This window comes from Typopeltis vanoorti, chromosome 18 (genome assembly GCF_054136105.1).
Source record: "Typopeltis vanoorti isolate ZY-2024b chromosome 18, IOZ_Tvanoo_1.0, whole genome shotgun sequence".
NCBI lineage: Eukaryota > Metazoa > Arthropoda > Arachnida > Uropygi > Thelyphonidae > Typopeltis > Typopeltis vanoorti.
The window spans coordinates 57,663,228-57,688,799 of record NC_143566.1 but is presented as its reverse complement, the minus strand read 5'-3'; the positions used below and the strand labels follow the sequence as shown (position 1 = coordinate 57,688,799).

Below are 25,572 nucleotides of genomic sequence, written 5' to 3'. Positions count from 1 at the left end.
AACTGTAGCTGCGAAACCTTCATTATTTTTAAAATATCGCTCAACAATGAAAATCCGTTGTTCTTTCGTGTAGCGCTCCATTTTTAATAACCCTGAACTGTCACGCTGTCTTTTTTTTCTCGTTGGCAACGCTTTACCACACAAATGGCACTAAATTTAAATCTTGTGTGAATTTTAGGACACCCTTTATATATATATATATATATATATATATATATATATATATATACACACACACATGAGGGCAGTTTGAAAAGTTCTCAGCCTCGACTATAGATGGCAACACTATCAGGAAGATTTTTTTTTCTAAGTTGGTACATCTGTCATAAGCATCCATGTGAAATTGCAAGTCATTCTATGAAGTAGTCTGTTTTATACAGCTGTCTGAAGCAAAAGTATTGTCTGTATCCCTTGAAATGGATAAAATTGATTATTGTGCAGTTATAAAATTCTTTGTAAAGAAGGTTTAACACCAAAAGAAATTCATTCAAAGTTCATAAAAGTTAATTGCCACTCTTCTCCTTCATTTTTGACAATTAAGAAATGGGCTGCCAGGTTTAAATGTGGTCATACCAGTCTTGAAGATGATCCACATGAAGGAGGTCCAAAAAGTGTAACAACACCAGAAATCATTAATCAAATGCATGATATGGTATTGGATGACTGGTGAGTCAAAGTGCATGAAATTGCCGAGACTATAGGCATTTCAAAAGAATGCGTAGGATATATTTTGCATGAAGAATTGCAAATGAAAAAACTTTGTGCAAGATGGGTGCCGAGCTTACTCACAGCAGATCAAAAACGTACTCACATGAAAATCTCTGAACAGTGCTTGGAGCATGTTAACAAGAATAAAACTGATTTTGTGTGTTGATTTATTACTATGGATGAGACTTGGATTCACTATTACACACACACCAGAATCCAAACAGCAGTCAAAACAGCCAGCTGTTCAGCACCAAAGACAAAGTTGGTTCCATCAGCAGGAAAGGTCATGGCATCGGTGTTTTGGGATGCTAAAAGGCATTTTGTTTATTAATTATCTTGAAAAGGGTAAAAAAATAACTGGGGAATATCATTCCGATCTCTTAACCAAACTAGACAAAAAAATTGTGATAAAAGACCTGGTTTGCAGAAGAAAAAAATCATCTTTCATCAGGACAATGAACCTGCCCACAACGGTGTTTTGGCAATAGGAAAATTAAGAGATCTGCACTATGAATTGTTAGAGCATCCACCCTATTCCCTAGATTTGCCTCCCTCTGACTTTTATCTCTTCCCAAAACTAAAACTCTTTCTTGCTGATCAGCGTTTTTCTTCAAATCAAGAGGTGATTGCAGCTGTAGAGGAATATTTTGCAGATCTTACTGAGAACCACTACAGGAACGGGATAATGGCACTGGAGCATCGCTGGAATAAACGTATTAGTCTTAAGGGAGATTATGTTGAAAATTAAAATAATTTTGAAATTATAAATTCGTTTTGTCATTGTTAGGCCAAGAACTTTTCAGACACTCTCATATTCCAATATAAAAATGTGGGTGTAAATTCATTTATCCATTACTCACGAATCTACAAACAAAACAAAAGAAATCTCATTAATTGTTGCTATTGATAGTAAAGTGATTGGTCAAAAATTCTTTTAAAACTGATATTCATATAGGAGAAAGTAGTCAGCATAGTTCTTTCTCTATATGTTTTTTTTTTTTTTTTTTTTTTTTTAAATATCTCATCCACACATGAAAGGCACAAGACCTATAGCACACTAGCGCCATGTGTGGGCAAGAGGAATAGAAGGGAGGAGTCTGTTCACATTTTGCTTGAAAAATATTAGCTCAGCTAAATGATATTATCTTCTTAAATAGGCTGTTAAGTCTTTAATTAGTCTTTTAGCCAAATTAAGTTATTGCTATAAGCAATTTGGGATGAAAATGGACAGTGAAAAAGAAAAACATCAATTGAAATAATGAAAGATAACATATTTTAACTATTTAAGCACAATATTTAATGAGTAGCACAAATTAAATATAAACAACAAGTAAGGATAGTATGGCAGGAAGCCAATTAAATAAACTTATATGGAATAAGGGAGAAATCAGCCAAAAAGACTCAAGTAGCTATATAAAAGAAGCCCTTAAACCAATTTTGACAAATGGATTAGATAGCTGGGTAGGATAGAAAACAGCCAATAGAAGACTATAGATATCAGACTTCTATGGAAAATTAGGATAAATAAACAGTACACTTGGGTAAATGTAATATTCAAGAATGTGTAACCATAATCTAAGATGGCGTAATTAAAGAGAACAGGAGATGGAAGACTAAAAAAAATGTTTGAAGCGAAAATGGTAAGAAAAAAAGATCCATAGGAAGACTGAAATATACGCTCATGTTCATAGAAACCGCATCACATGCTGTAACCACGTTTTTTTTGGTAATTAAATTTGAATGCCTATTTGAAAAGGGATAACAACACAATTATGACTATTACATGTCACCTCCAAGGACTCCTTGTGCAACACATTATGTGACTCATAATAGTCACAAATAATGAAGAGGGTAATATAACATTTTTTATTTTTGATTAATATTTGTCACTTTCTAGTACAAGATGTGATATAATTAGGAAATGACAGCAAACTTGATAAATTTGCAAATATTTCAAAATGGAGTGGACAGTGATATTTTCACTGGAAAAACAAATATCAGTAGCAAAATTTACACAGTTTTACTAACATTCAAAGCTAAAAATTCACTTTTTTTTCTGTTTAGTACTTTGTGGTTCCACCTCTTGCCGTTATTAATGCTTGGCATCAGCGAGGCATTGACAAAATCAATTTCCTGATGGATGCAAATGTCAATTCATGGTTCCACACACTTATAATGGCTTCTCAGAGCTCTTAAAGTGTTTTCGACTTTTTCCTGTGTATTTCAGTCTACATTTGGTACCACAAATTCTCAATGGGGTTGAGATCTGTTTCTTGGCCATGGTGATTGTTGAATTGAGTGTTTATTGTGCCACTTATTAACTTGCAACAAAAACTAAAGCTTTATTTAAGTACTAAACTCAATTCATGTGGTACATTTTTGCCCTAAGATGCAGTTCATCATTACGGTAAAGTGGTCTCTGATAGCAGAGGCGGCAAATGTTTTGGTACACGTGTGCATTCACCGAGCCTTCTGTGAAATGCAAGCGGCCAACATCAACTTTCAACAAAAACTAAAGCTTTCTTTAAGTACTAAACTCAATTCATGTGGTACATTTTTGCCCTAAGATGCAGTTCATCATTATGGTAAAGTGGTCTCTGATAGTAGAGGCAGCAAATTTTTTGGTACACTTGTGCATTCACTGAACCTTCTGTGAAATGCAAGCAGCCAACATCATATGACATGCAGCCCAGGATCATCTAACTGGCTGAGAATTTGACTGTTAAGGCCAGACAGTCAGGATTGAATTTTTCTCCTGATTGTCTTCGAACTGTCTGTTTACCATTGGCTCCCTGCAGGTTAAACTTTTTCTCATCAGAAAAAAGTTGCTTTTTTTCCACTGATCAGCAGTCCATTTGATATGTTCTTTGCACTAATTTAACAGAGCCAATCTCATTTTGTTAGTCAACAAGGGCTTCTTTTTTAGGGCACCTAGCTATCAGTCCCTGTCGAATGAGTCTTCTCTCCTGATAGTTACAGAGCTTGCCATAAGGAGTTGTGGATGAGAGAATGATGCACAGCGATTTCTGAGGCAGAGCCACTTTAGAACTCAATATTGGCATGGTGCAGACAGTGTCTTAGAAAATCACTGTCTTCACTTTCGACAGCAGATGTACCAGAGTAGACTGATTACAGGATATCCTTTTAGTTATTTCACGAGAAGAATAGCCTTCTCTATTCAAAGCTTGAATCAAACTTTTTCTACGAGGTGTTAACTGCACGTAAATAGCCACAGTGATCTCAACACGAAAATGTGAAAACTGGCTCTTACTATTTATTTATAGCATAAAAAATTCTGATGCAATAGATATTACATCATACAGAAATCCATGGGAATGGATGCAAAATATCTAATGATAAACCAATGAAAATAACTATATTTAACTATATTTATGTAAGGTGATACGGTTTCCATGAATATGAGTGTAGGTGGGTTGATGCAGTCAGGAGTGATTAAAATCAAAATCAGAGATCTGAAAAATAATAGACCAATTTGGAAGACAGTTGCTGACTAGAAACTAGTCAGAAAATCTGCATTAGACTGACAATATCTGAAACACATCTTGAGGGTATACACCAGATGACAATGTGTTTTACTATATAGAATTATCAGATTATTTTCATAAAAGGTATTACACCATAACATAATTTCTGAATGAATGAATAAACAAGATAGATAGACCGAAGATGAACAGACATCAAACAACAGACTCCTTCTGAAGATGTGGGGAAGGGGCAATTAGGCCGGGGGAAGACTGGAAGAAATTTTGAAAGCAATATGTCAGAATGAAAGCCTTCATTCGGGTATTATTTATTGGTCACAATTTTGGCCAAGGATAAAGCTCCACATATCCAATATTTAAATGAGAACCGGGAAAACAAATCATGATAATTTTAGTGCATTTGGCTAGAAAACATGATACTAAAGACATTATATTTAAGTCATTACATTCAACAAGATGGATTTAACTTACATTTATTCTTTCTGATACTTGTTTGTCAATAACTTCAGAATGTTTCTTCTTCCCTGGTAACCGCCTTATTGTTTCCTTTGATAACATGCTATCTCCAGAAGCTTCCTCCTCCTCTGTGTTATATCCCTCTTCCTTTTGGGAGTGATTTTCTTCCTCAGTTTCAAAGCCTTCATCTATTTAAAGAAAGTGAAATATACACAGAGTATTATTTGTAGAATTATTTCTAAAAGCTCCTTTTGTAATTTCATCTCATCGTAAATTATTTAAAATTTACCCCTGTTAACTGTTAAAAAAAGATTCCATAATATGAAATGCTATACTTACATAAAAAAGAGCAAACGTCCATGATTTATGGAATTCCTCAAAGTATCAAGTAAAGTATAAGTCATCATACCCAGCAAGACAGATTTAACTTACACAGGTAACCATCGTATAATGCGGTACTTATACAAAGCGGTTTTGATATAACGCAGTCTACAAATTATAGTAACCGTTATTCAACGGTTACTTATATAATGCGGTTTCAATATAACACTGTCTACAAATTGTAGTGACCCTTTATCTTTTCATATATTTTTCATCACATGACTTAAAAATCAAATTTTATCTTCATTAAATTTGCGTCTGCCTGTATTGCGCAAGTAGCGAATTTATATTAGGGGAAATACCCTTTAGCATGCATGTACGTCAATTGTTTATCCAATAAAGTGTTTATTGTTGATAATTGTCTTCGTTTCTGCCCAGGAAAGCACATTATAAATCATAAGTGTGTTAATCTCACACTGAGCACTTTATTTTCTGGCAAGTTGTATACAATATGTAATTTTTTTTATGTAAAAATTTATTTTTATGGTAATGGTCACTTAGAGGACTTTTGCAATATGGTTGAAAACGAAATTAGTGAATTAATTGATGGGGAAACAGATTTAAATGAGAAGGAACTGGTACAATTAATAGATGATGTCAAACCAAATGGTACGGAAAGTTCTGCCAATTCTGATTGTGATGAATCCGTTAAAGAATTCAGTTTAAAGAAATCAGCAGAAGGCAAGAAAGTTAGGAAGGTATTTTATGGATAATGAACCTTCAATGGAGCGCTCCAGAAAATTCACAAGACAATTGGATATTTGTTTAGCTCCATATTATGAACTTAATAAAAAATTGCAGCATAGTAGTAAGCAAGGTCTTATTACTGACTTCTTGATAACTAAAGCAGCTGAAGTATGCAATGAGAATTATACAAATGATGTCCAAGAGATTTCAAGTGATAACGGCATCCGGCCACTCGTAAATAAAGAACATCTACAAAATGTTAGTTTTGAAGACAGTGATGACGATTAAAATATGCACTTTATTATTATTTTTTTTTTTTTTTTGCCTAAAACATGTATGCATTATGTGCAATGAAGTTTGCATACAATTTGTAATTTTTATAATTTTATGCTATGCATTTGTTTCATAGTTTATGTTTTCTTAACTCCCATAAATTACCTGAATGAAATAAAAATATTTTTTTGTTGGATGTCATTGTTTTTATATAATTAAAAAAAAAAAAAAAACGATTTCAGAACATAACCCTTTTTCTATGTGATCTGTCTCGCATAACGCAATTTACCTAACATCTGCATTATACGAGGGTTACTTGTATTTTATTTAGAATGCAGCTAACTTTGGTTATTACATGTGAGACCACCACTTTGTTTACAAAAAGCCTTGAAGTGACAAAAAATGATTAATTTCTGGGCAAGCTCTCTGGAGAGCATCAAAGTTCAAGCATTCCTACTAATGTACACTATTAGGTTTTCAACTTTTTAGAATTATGATTAAAAAAAAGATTGTTTTCAGAAATTGTCACATAATACAATATATCACAGAAATATTTCCATAGAACATTTCTTTCACACAATCACACTTCTTCATAATGATCTTTAATTGGCATTTTAATCAAGATAATTTATAATAACTTGTGATAATAATTTACAATAACTTAATAAAATTATGTAATATTTAGACACACACATTAAATAATAACTGCTCATGAAACACAATAGAGTTCAGGGCTCCAGAAATTCACTTGCCCACTCACCACAGGCAAATTATTAGAGACAGGTGAATTTTCTGCCTTATTCTAAATGCATTCAAAAAATGTACTGTCTTATTTTCTTTGCATGATTTATACATTTTTTAAAACATCTTCTCATTCATTATCAAGTTATTTGATCACAGGTGACTTTCAATTAATGTATTAAACAGGAGATGGTATCTTATGTAATTAATAAGTTAATTCCTTCATACTGTTTGCACCTGTCAAAAGTTAGTTTGCATAGCAATACCCTCAAAGATACCCTGCTGCTGTTTTTCAAAATGTGAAGATGCCTATCTATGATAACAGGTAGCACTATTTATCTCTTGCCTTCTGTTATAAATTAAAATCTAACCTGCATCCACAGATTAGTTTTGAATACTCAATTCACCACTATTCTTATAAAAATTTGAGACATCATTAAAAAATAAATAAATAAACAAAATAAAAATAAAAATATTTCATTAGACTGATTTTCATTTGTTTCACTGTCAACTGTAAGTCTCTAGTACCTTTGTAACCCTTAAATTGGTATGCAGTTGTAATATAGTACTGATGTAAACTTATTTTCATAATTCACAACATAAATCACCTTAGTGTAATTATATACTTGAACATATTTGATGTAAAGACTTTCTAACTGGGTTATTTAATGGATAATGAACCTTCAATGGAGCACTCCAGAAAATTCACAAGACAATTGGAAATTTGTTTAGCTCCATATTATGAACTTAATAAAAAAATTGCAGCATAGTAGTAAACAAGGTCTTATTACTGACTTCTCGATAACTAAAGCAGCTGAAGTATGCAATGAGAATTATACAAATGATGTCCAAGAGATTTCAAGTGATAACGGCATCCGGCCACTCGTAAATAAAGAACATCTACAAAATGTTAGTTTTGAAGACAGTGATGACACAATTATCTTGCAAAGACAAGTCGGAGACTAGATCACATTATATACATTACATTGTAAAAGTTAATCTAGCTCCATTGCCAGTGTAGACCATTTTTGGTTGTTGTTTCGGTAAACTTTTATGGATAATTTATATAAATTAGCTCTTTATTATGGACAATAATGAAAGGAAATTATGCAAACTACACTTTTTAGTTTTGTGAAGTGCAAAGGTAAGGAACCAGAAAATATTAGAACACTGGAGAGAAGAGTTCTATTATGTCATTAACAAAAAACAACAATCAAGACAAATGGCTCAAGGAATTCAAGTAGGTATGCTACAAAGACAAAGTTGCATTCTGTAATCTATAAAAATACCCTGAGACTGCTATCAGAAACTCTAGATTACTACAAGCTTTTTGATGCCTCTTTAAAGACATAGGTCCAGGAGTAAAGCAGTATCAAAATGACATGCAATGTAAAGAATTTGCATTGATTACTGCTGATGCCATTATACAAAAATTAACTAAGGAAATCAAAGACTCCAGTAGTGAGTCTTCTTCAAATTGCTTCTTCTGAATTTTATCTACGCATCCCATATAATGGATGAATTTCACCTCACTTAAAGTATCTGAAGAAGCATCTCCAAAATTACATATTGTAATTCTTCTCTGAAACTCAGCTGGAGAATGTTTTGATAGATAAGAGAGTGAAGTGAACAAGTTCTTGTCATTGAAGCCTAGTAATTGAAATGACTAGTGAAAAAAAATTTAACAAAATTACAAATTATTGCATATAATTTGAATTTAGCTGTTTTAAATTCCATCTCTTTGCTGAAATTGAAATGATGATTGCACACACATACCTTTTGCATAATTCATACTATATTTTGTGACTAGTATTTTTAAGTGGTATTTCTGGAACCCAGGCTAGGATTATCCAGAGTACCATTGAGTGATAGGCCACTATCATTCAATGGTAGTTCAGACATCGTTGCAAGTTAGTGAATGTATTATTATTCCTTCTAGACAGTTGACTGGAAACAATATGCTAACCTAGAAACCTCATGCTAATGCTATCTAGAAGAAAGCAACTAACTAATGATCTTTCCCTCACAAGCTCACTGCAACAACTACTTTAAAGGTAATCTGTTTTTGTCCTTTCTATAGGTACTGCCATGGCAACTGCTCTACTAAACCAGCATCATCACTCCTCCACTTTTCTCAACGTCTACTAAAATGGGTGGAAACTGATCAATATCTACAGTCCAACTATAAATTCGCAAACTAACTTCTTATCTTTCATTCAATCTATATCGATTCTCTGAAACAACCTTTGTCACCTTCTTTCTTTTAGGGTTACACGGTGATCAGCACTCATATTTGTAGATTTAGGGACTCAAAAACACACGTGTTGAACAGATTATTTTATTAATTACAAATAAAATAAAACTTGACGTTTCGACCTCTATATCGAGGTCATCATCGGAAGAATACAACTGTATACAGAACCAAGCTACATGCTCATGCTTTCTATACCAGTAAACTAAATCTACGTAGTTAATAAATCTTTTTTCTAGCCTGACCTCTAGTGATAGAAAAGAAAAACAAAAATAAATAAATAAATAAAATAAAATAAAAAAAATTATATATATATATATATATATATATATATTATAAATAGATAAATGCAACTACAATAAACTGTTAGAGTCCTCATGTATTAATATTCTGGATAGTTACAAAATGATTTCTTTCAGTTGCTATTGAATGTTCTAAACACTTCACCAAGTCACCAGGTTGTCTTCTTGTAGTGGGAATTTTTCTAATGCTAGTTTAGGATGTTATACAGGTTGTAGATGGGTCCTCCACATTCTTGAAATGGTGAGGCCATCATTTTTGTTGAGATTTGGGTTGTGTTTGAGCATTTCACAAGACTCTTTAAATTTTCTCTCAAACCAGTTTTGGTGCGGTGTAGGGACTTGGTATTTTTCCAGTCAATTCTATGGTATGTTTGGAGTGCATGGTCAGAAAGGCCTGTTTTACCGAAGTGGAGGTATTTAATGTGTTGTTTGTGTTCGTCTTGTCTGATTGGGATAGTTCGCCCTGTTTCCCCTATGTATGGTATGTTACATGTGCAGTGTATTTTGTATACCCCTGGATGTGCTAGGTGTGGAAGAGGATCTTTAGAGGAACTGAGTAGGTGTCTAAGCTTATTTGGGGGTTTAAAGGTGGTTTTAATGTTGTATTTGCGAAGTGTTCTGTCTATTTTTTCAGAAATGCCTCTAACATAAGGAATGGCAATGGCCATTGTCACCTACTGTTCAAGGGACCACAATCAACAGCTGTAAAAAAAGTTCCTTCTCTTTTTGTAGTTTCTTATCTGCTCAAGGCATTGATATGCTAATAGGTCCTGTAACATTTTTAATTTCTGAACCATTAAGATCATTAATCCTTAGTTCATCAAAGCCCTGAATGCATATATATATATATTCATAAGTACTGAAATTAATGAATGAATAGGTTACTTTTTTTTAAATATTTAATGTTTACTAACTTGAACACAATATTAAACTAACACTCTTAAAAAAAAATGCCCATATTGTGATTAACTCAGTTAACTGCTATTAAAAGTACGGTCAGAACAACAGATTTAGTTTTTCATTTATTTTATATGCTTGTGAAACTATTTACTGGTAAAAGATCTAACGGGGAGGTCTCCAGATAGCCTGTAAAGAATGCAGAGAAGTGAACAAGCTTCTGACCATATACCTGATCTTCACCTTTTTACAGTGTCCCTTGTTAGGTATCCTTCTTGATGGTGAGTAAGCAAACAGGGATGGCATGAGCTGGCAACTGGAACTTAGCTGACAACTGAATTCCATATTGGTTTAAACCAATAAACAAAATAAACAAATAATAATAAACAAAAATAATGGTGCAACATTGTGAATGTCATGCTAACTGAGGCGCCTCAAGCTGGCATGACATCTAGTGAAGTGTTACTAACTAGAATAAATGTGGTCTCAACAAAATTGAAGACAGACATAATCAACATAGGTACCAACAAAGTAGAACCAGCACTTTGGTACTGATATCAAATATCAATACCAAAACAAAAAGACTGAAATAGATGAGATAATGCTAAGTAATAATAACCATAAGATGTCATATAATGGCCAGTATTCAAGGAAAGAAGGAAGTAGCTAGAGTATCCAACAGAAAACATGAATATAAAATAACTGAAGGGCAATCAGTTTCAAGTGATGTGGGCAAATTTCAAAAGAGGAAAATTGGATAATGATATTTTATGACCACAGAAGATTCAAGCATGGAAAAAGTGGAGGAAATTTTTAAGTCATCAGAGAAGAATTGTCATAAAGAAAGAAAAAAATAGCAGTGCTTTTCAGTACATACAACACCAGAGTTACTAATAAATAAATCATTAAGTTACTAATATTTCCTGGATTTCTACTAGTTTCTTCAGAGCACATACAACTCTTATAAAATACAAAACACTCAACTACATAGTTACAAAAATAATTCAAGTTGTTAATGAAAAGGAACTAAATGTCATATCAAGGTACCCTCTGGGTGCTGGATAAAAGGACATTAATTCAGAGGGGTTCTAGATGTGGTCTTAAAATGGTTCTTTCTCTATCAGTTCTTTGGCAAATTAATGAAATCACTTATTGAGATTAGCGAAGTTTTTCATAGACAATGCTGATTGTAAAAATCTCTCAGATAGAAATTTATATACAGCACAAATGCCCTCTTTATTTCTTTCATTCTGTGTGATGGGATCTCCAGAGTGATCTGCCCATCCTGGCATGCCATATTGATGAGAGTGAGTGCTGTTTTTATGGTCAGGGTGAATGTTAACAGATCTGCTGGATACCCAAAGTAGGACAAGTTACAGACATACATGAAACTTTATACAATTCAGGATATGCAAGATGAAGCTGCTACTTTGCAGAATGAATGAACAAAGGTTGACAGCTGCACTGTGGTTTGAACTTGACTCCACACTTTAGTCCACCCCTCTTTCCTCCTAATGATCCCTTACTGAACACAAATGCTATCCCATTGTTTTGCTGATGATAATACACTATTTCTTCATCTGAGAAACAATGGACTGTAATACTGAAAGCTTAAGACTATCTACAACCAATGCTCTCAATACTGATCTTCATGCTATTCTTCAGTAAGGTGAAAGAAATCTTGCCAAGTTTGATACTATCGATAAAATATTCATAGTTTCTTTTCATATGAATGATTTCATCTTTTTTTGTGATGATGAATACTGAATTCTCTTGCACATATAGATTTCTCTTCATGCTTCTAGCCTTTTCTGGCATAAATGCACTGCATTCATAGTTCACAAAAAGTGTCCTTTCCTGCTTAGGACACAACATTTATCCTAAATCCACTTTAACATTTGAAGTAGTGCACCATGATTTATTGATGTGTTATTAAGCTGTAACCTTTATTAGGACTATGCACTCTGAGCCCACTGTGCATCCTACACTTAAAAATTTATTATTAATACTGTTGAAACTTCCTTTAAATCAATTACAATCCTCAGCAGGTTTTTAAGAGATAAATTCTTGATTGCAGTCAAAGTTAGTATCAGAAGTTGCAAGAAAGTTCTCTCTTAGTTTCTTGTACACTGGGATATAAGGACATATCTTTTTGCTTATGTTCATTACAAACTGGGTCTTTTTCTTCTGGCTATAGTAATTGTTAGGGACTTATTTAGTGAAAAAGGTTGAGCCATCATAGCTCAGTTATCCTTTTTCAGGTCTTTTCAGTCAAATAGTGTGTTAGCCAGTCTCGTATAGAGGAAGAGTTTTTCTTCACTCGGGTTTTTCATCCCTGAGAACAGACAAATCAGCCACATGAATGAACACACAGTTCTACAAACATAAAATACTTACCCCTAAGAATGAAAAACCAGCTGCATTAACTTACCTAAAGTCAGATTAATTTGGAGAAATTTGTTGATTGGTAGTTAGTAATGGTGTAACTTTTTCACGTAGTATTCTGCATACTCCCTGAGGATACGTATCAGGAATTCGATGATGGATCTCACTGATTCTATGAATTCACCAACATTTTGAGAATCAAAGGAAAAATGTAGTCTCATGAAGTCGTTAGATTGTATTAAAAACATGATTCATTTATCACTTGGTTTTGTTTCTGTGAATGTAATACAAACTCTCCTGAAAATCCAGTAACCCATGCTATTTAAATTTAAGCCACCAGAGCTTCTGTGCATATGTAATGTGTTCAATAGACCATCTCTAGGATTGTGGAGCATGACACTAATCATAGCAAGCATCCTGCTCAACAGAATTTTATTTTATTCCCACATATCAATCCAAAACATGAAAGTTTGCAACATCTATAGCATTTCAGTGCCATCAACTGTTTTAGAAGAAAGAAGGAACCAAACTTAATGATATATCTCTGAATAGATTTAAGTCATCATTTGAAAAAAACTTTGTCAGGAAAGCTGTTTCAAAGAACAGAAGCATACAAGAAGTTGTTCGGTTAAGTTTCAGGATGAAAAATAAATGTATACTACTAGTCATGCAAATTTTTACAACTTTAAAGGAAATTTGAAGAATGACAGTGGTCAGTTCAACAGAGCAGTTTCCATGAATATACTAACAGAAGAGGCATAAGGTACAAAAAGAAAACATCAATAAGAAAGTGATTGGATCAAGTCTGTGAGGAAGCAGTCATCTAGTAACTAACCTTCTTTTTTTTTTTGTAATAGAATCAAGCATTTTTAAGGAGGTTTATAATCTTACTCCAAATGTCAGAACAACAATCTAAAGCTGAGTGACTTAGGGTTTAATCTGAACAGTGAAATAGTCTCTTGAACAGAAAAGGATACCAAGATTTTTGGAGGATGAAGAGGCTATGGAGGTTTTATATATATGTACTAAGTCAGTCTAAGAAGTGAAATAGAAATCTGATCTTATGAGTTGGGTATGGGATATAGGTATTATCCCGTACCCAAGAGATATGGGCATTATCAAAGATAAGAGAAGTGATATTTTTCTTATGAGAAGCAAAGAGAAGATTGTATTTTGATAATTTAAAAGATAATTTATTCCTGCCAGAATGAAAAGGAATTCAAAACGTAAAGAACTAGTTAGAGATCTCAAAATCAGTCATGGAATGGCTGTGCACTACAGGATCTTCAAATGAAGAAGAAGAAGAAGTGGAAAGAAATATACTGTACATTCATGCCACGCTATCATTGGATTTGTGGTTTGTAAGAGAAGATCATGTATAAGCATCCCAGCATCAGTATAGAAATCTCAGTGGAAACTAGCAACTAAACTGCAAAAGGTGGAGGCTAAACTATAATATGGTAATTTGGCGAGCAGGCCATTGTATCAGACTACATTAAATACCAAGATTGATTAACATGAGTTTCTCCAGCTTATATACGAAGGGGAGTTGTGATAGTTAGCATATTAAGAGTGGTGGAATCTATATTACTAATCATTAATTAGTTAGCAGTCCTCCAGATGATGGAGGTGGATGCTGAGGCCTTAATTTTTGATAGCACTAAAGTTATAACAATGATTTATAGTTGACTATCACTTTTTTTTTTTTTTTTTTTTTTTTTTAGAATGGGCTGAATATAGACATTTCTGTGCTATTGGGTGCATGCTGGATTAGTGCAATGGGCTGTAGAGACAGCCCATTGCACTAATATACAGGATAGTGTTAATTCTGTAACACACAAATTCTGAGTACAAATAAGGGGCAAATACTATAGGCATCAGACGTGTTGGTATCCCAGTTAAGGATTATTTTGAACATCTTTCTGGAAAACAATCAAATGAGACATGAAGTAAACTGATCTTGGTATAGTAGGAAGTGATCTGCTTTAGTCCACACAAGTCAGAGGAGCTGATACCAGGATATCAGTTATATCTTTGGGTGATGTTAAAATGGTACCATTCTGGATTTGACAGAGGATGCATGGAAGGTCATAAGTTGCATTTAGTTTGACAAAGAAATAAGAACTTTCAGCTGTTTAAGCAGGAGGCAAATTTTTTGCATTTGGCAACATCTGAATTTATTGTTGTATTTTTATTTCATTTTTTCCCCAGGTATTCTAGTGGCAGAGGAGGTTCAGTGCAAAGATGAATTTTCAATCTCAAGCAACAACCATTTGTGATGTGCTCACCCCCACACCCATCGCACTTTGGAGAACCGTGGATGTAACAGCGACTTTGAATTTTAGCTGAAATGAATGCCTTCCTTTCAGCTCAAATTATTTGGTATTTGATTACAGGTGTTTTCATCAGAAGAATAACAACAATAATAGTATAAAAAGGAGGGAAAAGTATGTAGGCCATCCTACACTGGTGTCTAGAATCAAAAGGACAAACACCATTTCTGATGCCACTGCAAATTCAAACGAATCAGCTTGTGACAATTTGTATAACTGATAATTTTAAGTAGAAAGTGGATACACATTCAAATTTTCGAATTGCATGCAAAGGGGTCACATGGTAGCATTCAACAGGATAAAAGGCAAAAGGCTACACTAAGCAAATTGTGTTTGAAGGAAGCTCTTTTTGTGAAGGAATAAAGTTGCAAACTTGGATGTTCTGTAATCATCTAGATCAGGGATTCTCAATCTATGGTACGTGTACCATACTTTTCGTACTACCTGGTACACGAGCCACTGCCAGGTGGTATGAAAAGAGATTTGCTTACTGGTACATCTAATATCTTGAATTAAATATAGTGGTACGCCACTGGAAAAGGTTGAGAACCCCTGATCTAGATGATTTCATGTGGGGAAATAATTATTGGAAAGCTTCAAGAAGGCTGCAGAATTACTGATATTGCCAGTGTTTGGAATCTCACACAGCAGTGTATCCAGGCTCTGGACAGTATTTCAAACCAATGAAATGTGTTCCAGACATTTGCTAAGCGATTGCCCTCACTTTACCATGGAGCATGAAGACAGATTTTTAGTTATAACAGAAAACATAATAGACATACCATGGTAGGTCAGCTTGCAAGGTAACTCAATTCAGGCGCAGATATCCAGGCTCTGGGCAGTATTTCAAACCAATGAAATGTATTCCAGACATTTGCTAAGCGATTGCCCTCACTCTACCATGGAGCACGAAGACAGATTTTTGGTTATAACAGCAAAACATAATCGAAGCACCATAGCAGGTCAACTTGCAAGGCAACTCCATTCAGGCACAGCTACACAGATATCTCAACATATTGTGGCAGGACATCTACAACAAGTACGTCTATATTCCTGAAGATTGTAGTCTGTGTCCCTTAATTCATAGCTCACCATAGAGCATATTTTCAATGATGTTGTATACATAAAAATTAGACAAGACACCAATGGACTAATGTACTCTTTACAGATGAGAGTCGTTTTAGTCTTTCCTCCCATTCTAAACAACCTGATCTGGCATGAAAGTGGTACTGCTTACCATCGCAAGAACATTCTTGAAAGGGATAGATACAGCAGTGCTGAAGTCATAGTGGGGAGCATTATGCTTAATGGATGCACTGAGCTACAAGTGCTGGAAAAAGGGACTACAACTAATGAATGATATTGCAATGAAATTCTTCAATGTCATGTTCCATTATTCCATGGTAGAGTAGGCAAAGAACTCATTTTTATTGATGATGATGACACACCACATCATACATGACCAGTGGAGATACTTCTGGAGACTGAGGATATTAATTGAATCGAGTGGCCAGCATGTTCCCCAGATCCTAACCCCACAGAGCACATTTGGGGTGCAATAGGGAGACACATTGCTACTCGAAATTCCCCTCCAGAAAACAAACAAGGCCTTATCCTTGGTCTGAAGGAGTGGACCAGTTTGCCTCAAGAACTCCTGAATCACTTTGTGCTAAGCATGGTACAACACTGTGAGAGCTGTTTGGGGTAGACATATTTCATTCAAAATCTCTCCGCATAATTTTCTGTAAGCACTGTACATTAATTCCTTAACTACATCCTTCGAAAATTTGTAACTTTCCAAAAACATATTGCAATTTAATTTGTACAAAAAAATATAACACATTTTTTGTGTAATATAATTTATTAGTATGCTGGCAATAAATTTGTCCACATTTGGCTGTAGTCATGAAAATTTTTTCATATACAGATAAAAAGGTAAGTTTGTCCTTAGCTTTTGGACACCAGTGTCGTCGTCACAATGTTGTGTCAAAAAACAACTGGCTACGAATGAATGTTCTGTAGAAAAAACTTGGATGAAGTTATAGTCTGAGATACTACTGGGAACTAAGTGAGGAAAAAATAAGTACAAGAGTGTTGGGAACATTATCTGGTATTCTAATAGATAGATGGACATTTTATTAGACTACTGCTAAAAGTATTCCTGATTTTAGAATCTTTATCAGCAAAGTATTTGGAATGATCTGTCTCAATACTTCACATGAGATACTTCATGAGCTGCTCTGTCTTCTGTTTCCATAAATGTTTACAGCAACAGTGAACCATGTATTGGCCACAGACTAGTACTCAAAATATGTCTTTCTCCAGCAACTACAAACATGATGCACCTTGGTAGGCAGTTCAATCTCAGGGATGGTGAAAATTCTGATGATATCTAAACAAACACAATCCAGTTAAGTGAAGATCCCTTTCTAATGAGCTTATTCTCTATCACCCTTTCTTTATTGGGCACTGTTTTATTGAACAGTGCCATCATTCCTTCACTTTCCTCTAGATCCAAAATATTAATAAACTGCTAATAAACATTCATTCACTGGTCAACTTCAAATCACCAAACCAATTTTTCCTCTTCTTTCATTCCATTGAACCTCTACTATATGGAATAGCTTTCAACACGTATTTACTCAGAATATAACCTCCAGTTTTCAAATAAAAAACATCAACAGGCCCCATCTTTTGCTCTCCTTTAATTTTTTATCCATAGGCATAAAGTGCTGTTAAATTCCAACCTCTCATGGGAAAATGACATCATCTTCCTTTTTTGCAACCAAAATGTTGTTGCCAATGGTTGTAAATTAACTTCTTCTAGCCAATTTGCCTGTTTTATGTGATGAAAAACCTTTTGGTTTTTCATCTCACAAAAACACTATGGTTGAGTCATCACTAGTGACATACTTCAGTCAATTTGACCAGTTCAAATCATCTCAAATATCAAAACAGGCTTGGCAGCAGAAAAATGCTGCAAATTCCCCAAAATATAAAAACAGATCATTCTGGGATCCATTTACAATTGAGAGATGCTTTGGAGAGATTAGATATAAATAAATCATGTGAACCAGATGACATACATGGAATTATGATCAAGCATCTTCCTCCCCTAGTCCTAGATTGGCTACTTCACCTACAACAATAGCCTAAAACAAGGAAAAGCTTCAGAAGTCTGGAAAACAGCCACAATCATACTAATTTTAAAGCCTAACAAATCTGAAGACCAACAAGGAAGTTATTGACCAATTTCACTGACTTCAATTCCAGGCAAATTAATGGAAAAAATTATATTCCAACATTTACTATCTAAACAAAAATAGTATACTATCACACTTTCAGGCTGCTTTTATAAGAAATCACTCAACAACTGATCAACTTTTCTACTTAACCCAGTCAATTCAAGATAACTTCCAGATCAAATCTACCAAATCCACTATTACAGTTTTTATAGATTTTAGCAATGCCTTTGTAAAGGTGTGGAGGCAGAAACTCTTTTCCAAACTTTGTCATATTGAAACAGAAGGGAAAAGTTCTAAACTGGATTTATGACTTTCTAAGAAACAGAACAATTTAAATTAGAATAAATAATACGTTTTTCAAGAAAGTGAAAATAAGACAGGGATTCCCTCAAGGCAGCATTTTGAGCCCACTCTTTTTTTCCCATCTACTTAAAAGACTTAGACAAAAATATAAATAAAGATAGCTAATTTTAATGTGCCACTTGTGTTCTTTTTTATGGATAAGGATTGTACGTCCAGTTTTGCCAATATAAGGTAAGTTACAGGTGCAACAGATGCACCAAACTCCAGGGTGTGCCAATTCATAGGGGGGGGGGAGAGGGAGAAAATCCTTAGAGGAGTTGAATATGTTTTTTTAATTTTAAAGGTGGTTTAAAAGTGGCATTAAGATTATAATGATGTAGAATTCTATTATTTTTTTCTGATAACCTTTTAATATATGGAATAGCTATGGTTTTACTGTAATCTATATTATTTTTTGATGAGTTTTATGAAGAACTTTATTAATAGTATTTTTGCTATAGCCATTATTTATAAATGTATTGCTGATAATTTTTAATTCTTGCTTAAGAGGTTGTTCATTAGAGCAAATTGTTATAGCTCTGTTTGACCTCTATGATCTGGTGTAATAATATCATGGGATAATAAAAAGGATGCAAAGAATGTTTGTGAGGGCTTTGAGTTACGGTGAAGTTACCAGCCTGCTGAGAAGATTAAATGATTTTTGTTCTTGGAAAATTGAGTTCCAACTCCTGCAAAACAGACATACTAGCCTAAGAACACACAGCAAATGGTATAGATGTGAATCCACTATAACAGTGTTTCTCAAACTTCAGATATTGAAAGTTTATTTTTCACTTGGTTAGACTATAATAAATTTAGTTTAATCCTTTATCCAAGTGTGAGCAAACAAAGTTTGCACCTGAAAGTATCTTCAGGACTGGGGTAGGGTAGTACAACACTGGCCAACTCGTTGCAAAGGTGGAACAAGCTAACATCACCCCTATCTCAGTATCTCCCATAATGCAAAACACATCTCCTTGCGGATATGTATAATGTTATGCATTAAGGGAGGGGCCACTACCCAGACTAGTTTCGACCTTTATTGAGGTCTCTTCAGTGGGAGCCAGGCCCAAGTGGAGATACCAGGCAGGAGCATTAGCAAGGTCATCTCTACCTGCTCCACCTTTGCAATGAGCTGCCCGGTGTTGTACTACCTTACCCCAGTCCTGAAGATACATTCAGGCGCAAACTTTGTTTGTTCACACTTGGATAAAGGATTAAACTAAATTTATTATAAGCTTCAGATATCCGTATACCCCTTATTGAATTTTCATTATTACCAAGTATCTCCCTTATCAAAATAATAATAAAAAAAGTATATTTCAATGTAAATGTCTATTTTATTTGAATTTAGACATAAACAAAAAATGTGATTTATTTTTAATAGAACAATATTTATAAAGATACTATCAATTTTTACTTAATTTAAATAATTTATCATCAATGAAAGCAGTGAAATTTCTTATGGTGGGATAAAACTTCAGCAAAATTTAGTTCTATAGTTATTAATTTCAATCTCAGATGCGGTTTGACATCTATAATGTGGTTCCTCTTGTTCGTCTTAATATATACAAGGGCTGAAAATCCAACTTCATACAGATATGAACTTGGAAATGGAAAAATGAACTTCAGAGGAAATTCGTTCTGTATTTATAAAAAATTATAATATTTTATAATTTTTCCATATAATTATATCACTGTAAAAGTGGTACAAACCTATTAATCGTTATTTTAACTAACAACATTTTGTAATATGATCGAATAATGAAGCACACTGATTAATATCTGCCTAACTGTCTTAATTACATCTACTAATGATTCATATATAATTACTTTTTTTTTTTTTTATTAGTGGCTATTGTACTCTCTTCGTGTTGTTGCAGGCTCACAACGTATGTTCCTATATGAAGCTGAACAAAGATTCATGAGTGATCACTTGCAAATTTACAAACTATTCAATTTGAGTCACAAATTGAATAATTTGTAAATTTCACAATCTGAGTAGGAGAATTCATACATAATATATAATTTATTAAGAAATATATACGTTTAAAATAATTATTTTTCTTAATAATGATTCCATGCATTAATGAGGCATAGCTGAAACTTGCCACATATCCCCTGAAGACCTTTCACGTACCCCCCCCGGGGGTAGGCATACCACACTTTGAGAAACACTGCACTATAACAAACTATACCTGTGGCCCCTATATGTATGCTATAGTGAGAACTGACTGTATATATGTTTTTTTTATTGTTTTTTTATTGCTATATGAAATCTTTTCAAGAGTTAATTATATAATTTTATGATATTAATGATCAGTAACCTGATTCTGTGGCCATTTTTTCCTCTTCTTCTGGCTCTTCATATTCCTGTTCTTGATCATGCCTAGACTTATGCTTTGCTGATGTTGTATCTTCATCCCCATTTTCTTCCTCACTGCTCTCAGCATCTTTATCAGCATTATCAAATCTATTTTGTAATGTCCTATCCATGTCTTCTTCTTCATTGCCACCACCCTTGTTATGGCCAGTTCCCACAACATTTGCTCTAAAAGAGAAAAATCCAAATTTTGTTTACTATTTTTAAAATGACTATTTTTTATTTTTAAAAAACTAGTTAACTTAAGCATTAGAAAGTAGTATACAAGAGTAGTGAATTAAATACATGCAAATGATTTATTATAAAAAAATATCAATTCTTTGTATTATTTTTTAAATCACCATTTATCTCTGTATAAATACATCACATCATTTAAAATCAAGTAAGGAAATGATTGCAGGTAAATTCTAAAAGTGTGTTTTGCAAACTTTTGTAAAAGAACACCCTTATTAACATAACTGGGGGGGTCAACTAGTATCTAACCAAGAATCTTGTCGCTGGATCATCAACAAAATTACTTCTCTCACTGCAGCGTACACGTATGACCAAACAAATTAACCTTAGACGTCATTATGTTTTGCCAAATATTACAACTAAAATTTCCTACTGAAGCATTCTACAAATTATAAGTTATGCTAACCTAACCTAAATGTCAAGTTTTATTCAATTATATCAAGAGAAAAAGCTATTTTTATTTTGAATGGAACTATAATAATGGGGAGGGAGGGTAATCAATTCATTTATAATCTAAAACAAAATGACTGCACCCACTGCAGCATAACACATATGACCAAATAAATTAGACTTTGCAGGCTCTTATTACTGTTTACATACAATATAGATTTGAAATAATTCGGAATTGAAATTGACGGTCAATAATATTCCATTGTTTTTATAGACCTATTATGTCTGTGACAAATCTAAACCATTGAAAGAGTTCTGTTCAAGTGGTGATAATCATGGTGGTGGAACCCTTGTAAAAATCAGATGTTTATGAATCATTAACTGATTTTTACAGTTGACTCTCATTACAAAGAACGAACTCACAGGGTACTACTTAATTGCTGTTTTACTGAATTTTCCTTTATAATATTATGGGATTTTGCATGGTACTTTTTAAGTAGTTTGTTATAGTAATTGAATCTGCTATATGAGGGTGGTCTGACAAGTTCTCGGCCTAACAACGAAAAAACGAATTTATAATTTCAAAATTATTCTTATTTTTCAACATAATCTCCCTTAAGACTAATACATTTATTCCAGCACCATTATCCCATTCCCTGTTGTGATCCTCAGTAAGATCTGCAAAATACTATTCTCCAGCTGCGATCACCTCTTGATTCGAAGAAAAACGCTGACCAGCAAGGAATAGTTTTAGTTTTGGGAACAGATAAAAGTCAGAGAGAGTCAAATCTAGGGAATAGAGTGAATGTTCCAACAATTCATAATGCAGATCTCTTAATTTTCATCATCATCAAATTCCAGATATGTACCCTCAAGAGGTGCACAGGATATGATAGTACTTCATGAAAAATTTACCTCATTACTAACTTCCTATCTACAATTTTCCTCCAAATCAATCTGTTACTTGTCAAGACTCCAACATCATTATGATATCTTATATTTCTATCGTCTATGGCGCTTTGTACCATATCAATCCACCTACATCTTGGTCTTCCTCTGAGTCTTTTTCCTGCCAACCTGGCAGAGAACACTTGTTTTGCTAATCTTTCCTCGCCCATTCTGTTCAAGTGACCATACCACCTGAGATTAGCAGAGCTAATCTCAGGTGGTATGGTCACTTTCCTGGATTCTGACAATGTCAAGTTCTTTCCTAATATCCTCGTTTTTAATATAATATTGCCATTGATGCCATCTGTTCACGCCTCTAATCTTTCTCAGGACTCTCATATGTGCGGTTTCTAGTCTTTGGTCAAGTGTTTTACTTCTGACCCAGCTGTCAGATCCATATGTTACAACTGGTGTGAACACTGTCTTGTATAAAGCTAATTTAGTGTTCCGACTAATTTCTCTTTTATTCCATATGAATTTATTCAATTGACTTCCTACAATACCAGCTTTGTTGATTCTGTTGTCTATTTCCATATTTAATTTACCATCTTCACTAAAAATCGTGCCCAAGTGGCTGAAATGTTTTACTTGTTCCACAGGTTCCCTATTCAAAACACAGTTGGCATTTTCAACGAATCTACCTATTTTCATTGTCTTTGTCTTTTTAATGCTGACGTTCATACCATAATAATTACAACAGCTACTCAATTTAGTCAGAGAATCCTGCAGACTTGTAGCGGATTTATTTAGAAGTATAACATCGTCTGCATAAAGCAAAGAGCTGACATTAACATCTCCAATTCTGATATCATGCTTAATACCACTTTCCTTCATAATGTGATACATATAAATAATGAACATTCCTGTCTCACACCAGATTTAACATTAAACCATCTTCTTGTACTTCCTTCAATTCTAACTGCTGACTAACAACTCAAATAAAGACTAAGTATTGCTTGATATAATGCCCCATTGACACCATATAACTGTAGCGTACTGAATAGCTTTTCTCTTGGCACCTTGTGATATGCCTTTTCCAGATCGACAAAACTTAAATACAGATTGTTGTTATATTCCATATTTGATCCTGACAGCCTGTGTTTGGCCTGAATCCAGCCTGTTCTTCACCAACCTTTTCTTCCACAATTCTTCTCAACCGTTTCTCAAGTATACTGGCATAAATCTTGTGGAACACTCAGTAGGGAAATTAGAGCTCTAATTTCCCTACTAGCTTAGAGCTCTTCACCAACCTTTTTTTCCACAAATCTTCTCAACCGTTTCTCAACTAAACTGGCATAAATCTTGAATGGAACACTCAGTAGGGAAAACAGAGCTCTACTCCAATCATTAGGAATTCATCCCTCTGTTCAGGCCTTCTGAACTATGCAGTGCAGCCACTGTAAGACTTTTATACAACCATACTTCAGCATTTCTGGTCGAATATCATCTACTCCTGCTGCCTTTCCACATTTCAAAGCTTTGATGGCTTTTTCTACTTCAAGTATGTATATGTATTCCTGTGGAGTGTTTTTTACCACTGTACTATCACTGCTTGTTTCATTTAGCAATTTTTCGAAGTAATTACTCCATACTTCAAGGATATCTTATTCTCCTGTTTTCATGTCACTGTTATCATCTCTAACTCCTTTTACAGCACTCTTTCCTCCATTTCTAAGCTTCTCAAACAACCTCCAGAATATCTTACCACCTTTTTGATATTTATTTTCTATGTTCTTGCCAAAGTCCTCCCATGACTTTTGTTTAGCTAGTTTTACACAGTGTTCAGCTTTCTTACATTTGTCTCTCTATTCAATAAAGAGAGTACAAGCTCACTATTTGCCAGGAACTTTTGATATGCTTTCTTCTTTTCCTTCACTGCCTCTTTAACTTCCTGTGTCCACCATGGAGTTCTAATTTTTCTATCCTTGCAGACAACCTCACCACATGCCTCTCTGGCTGAATCAATCAGGGATTTCTTCAAGTTTTGCCACTGAATCTCCAAGGTTTGGTTCTCAAACTCTTTCATTTTTTCTTGAATAATCTTTGTGTATTTTAGTCTACAGTTCACATCTGAGAGCTGCTCAACTTTTATTCACTTTGAAATTTTCTTACATGTCATTCTTTTCAATATGAAATTCAATTTTATCCTGTTTAAGACTAAATAGTGATCGCTTCCAATTTCAAATCCTCTGTACACTCTACACTCTAGTGTCCTGCAACAGGGAGAAAACATCACTATCAACAATAACATAGACAATGAGACTTTTCTTATTTATTGCCTCTTCTTTCCATGTGAATTTGTGCACAATTTTATGTTGGAACATGGTGTTAGTAATAACCAGTCCATGTCCTGAGCAGAAATCCAACAGGTATTTGCCATTATTATTAGTTTTGATATTTTCTCCAAATTTTCCCAAAACATTTTTGTATGTCTGACAATCATTTCCTATTCTGCTATTTAGATCCCCAACAAGGACCAGATTTTTCTTTTTCATTGTGTCAGTAGCTTTCTCTAGAGCCTCAAAAATTTCCTCCACTTCGACCTCAGTAGAGCCTTCTGAGGTAGAAGTATTTACCAATACCACTTAAATATATCTAGGCCAGCCTGCTATTTCTCAAAGAATCACAAGTGACTTCAACTATCATCCACTAAATTGTTTATGTTTGATTTGGGGAAGTATGGACAGCGGGTGCTCTTCATCTGGAAAAATGTTTAATATCTCATCTGAAAAGTCAGGATTAGTTCTTGCATTTAATTTACATTCAGTGGATACGCAATGTACACTTTTTTCCCCCTGTATAGATTTTCTTGACAAGCAGGTTTTCAATCAAAAGAGCTTGGTCAATTAATTCACTGCAAAGAGAAGCAGTCTTGATCATAAAGTTCAGGTATGCTGAAATTTTTGGACTATATGATAGATTTATGGATTGTGTCACTTGTGATATTTTTTAACTGCCACCTTGTAAGAAAAAGAGGAATTCAGGACAGATATTGTGGTGATAGCTTCTTCTTTGCATCCTGATAGGAAATACATTGTTCAGTTTTTATCTTTTGTGTGTATTTTCATCCTTCCAGTTTTCCGAACATAAGAGTAGACTGCATGGTTTTGCCA

The 25,572-nt window shown here is 34.0% G+C and overlaps 1 protein-coding gene across 1 annotated transcript in view; it reads right to left on the bottom strand.

Moving 5' to 3' along the window:
- The window catches only part of Polr1A (RNA polymerase I subunit RpI1), a 352,992-nt gene that overhangs the window by 97,612 nt on the left and 229,808 nt on the right, over positions 1–25,572 (bottom strand). The window contains exons 26-27 of the mRNA XM_090408580.1: positions 20,832–21,055; positions 4,683–4,855 (exon numbers count right to left, since the gene is read on the bottom strand). Of these exons, the coding sequence (XP_090264706.1) occupies positions 4,683–4,855; positions 20,832–21,055 (397 nt within the window). The remainder of the gene's footprint in view (positions 1–4,682; positions 4,856–20,831; positions 21,056–25,572) is intronic.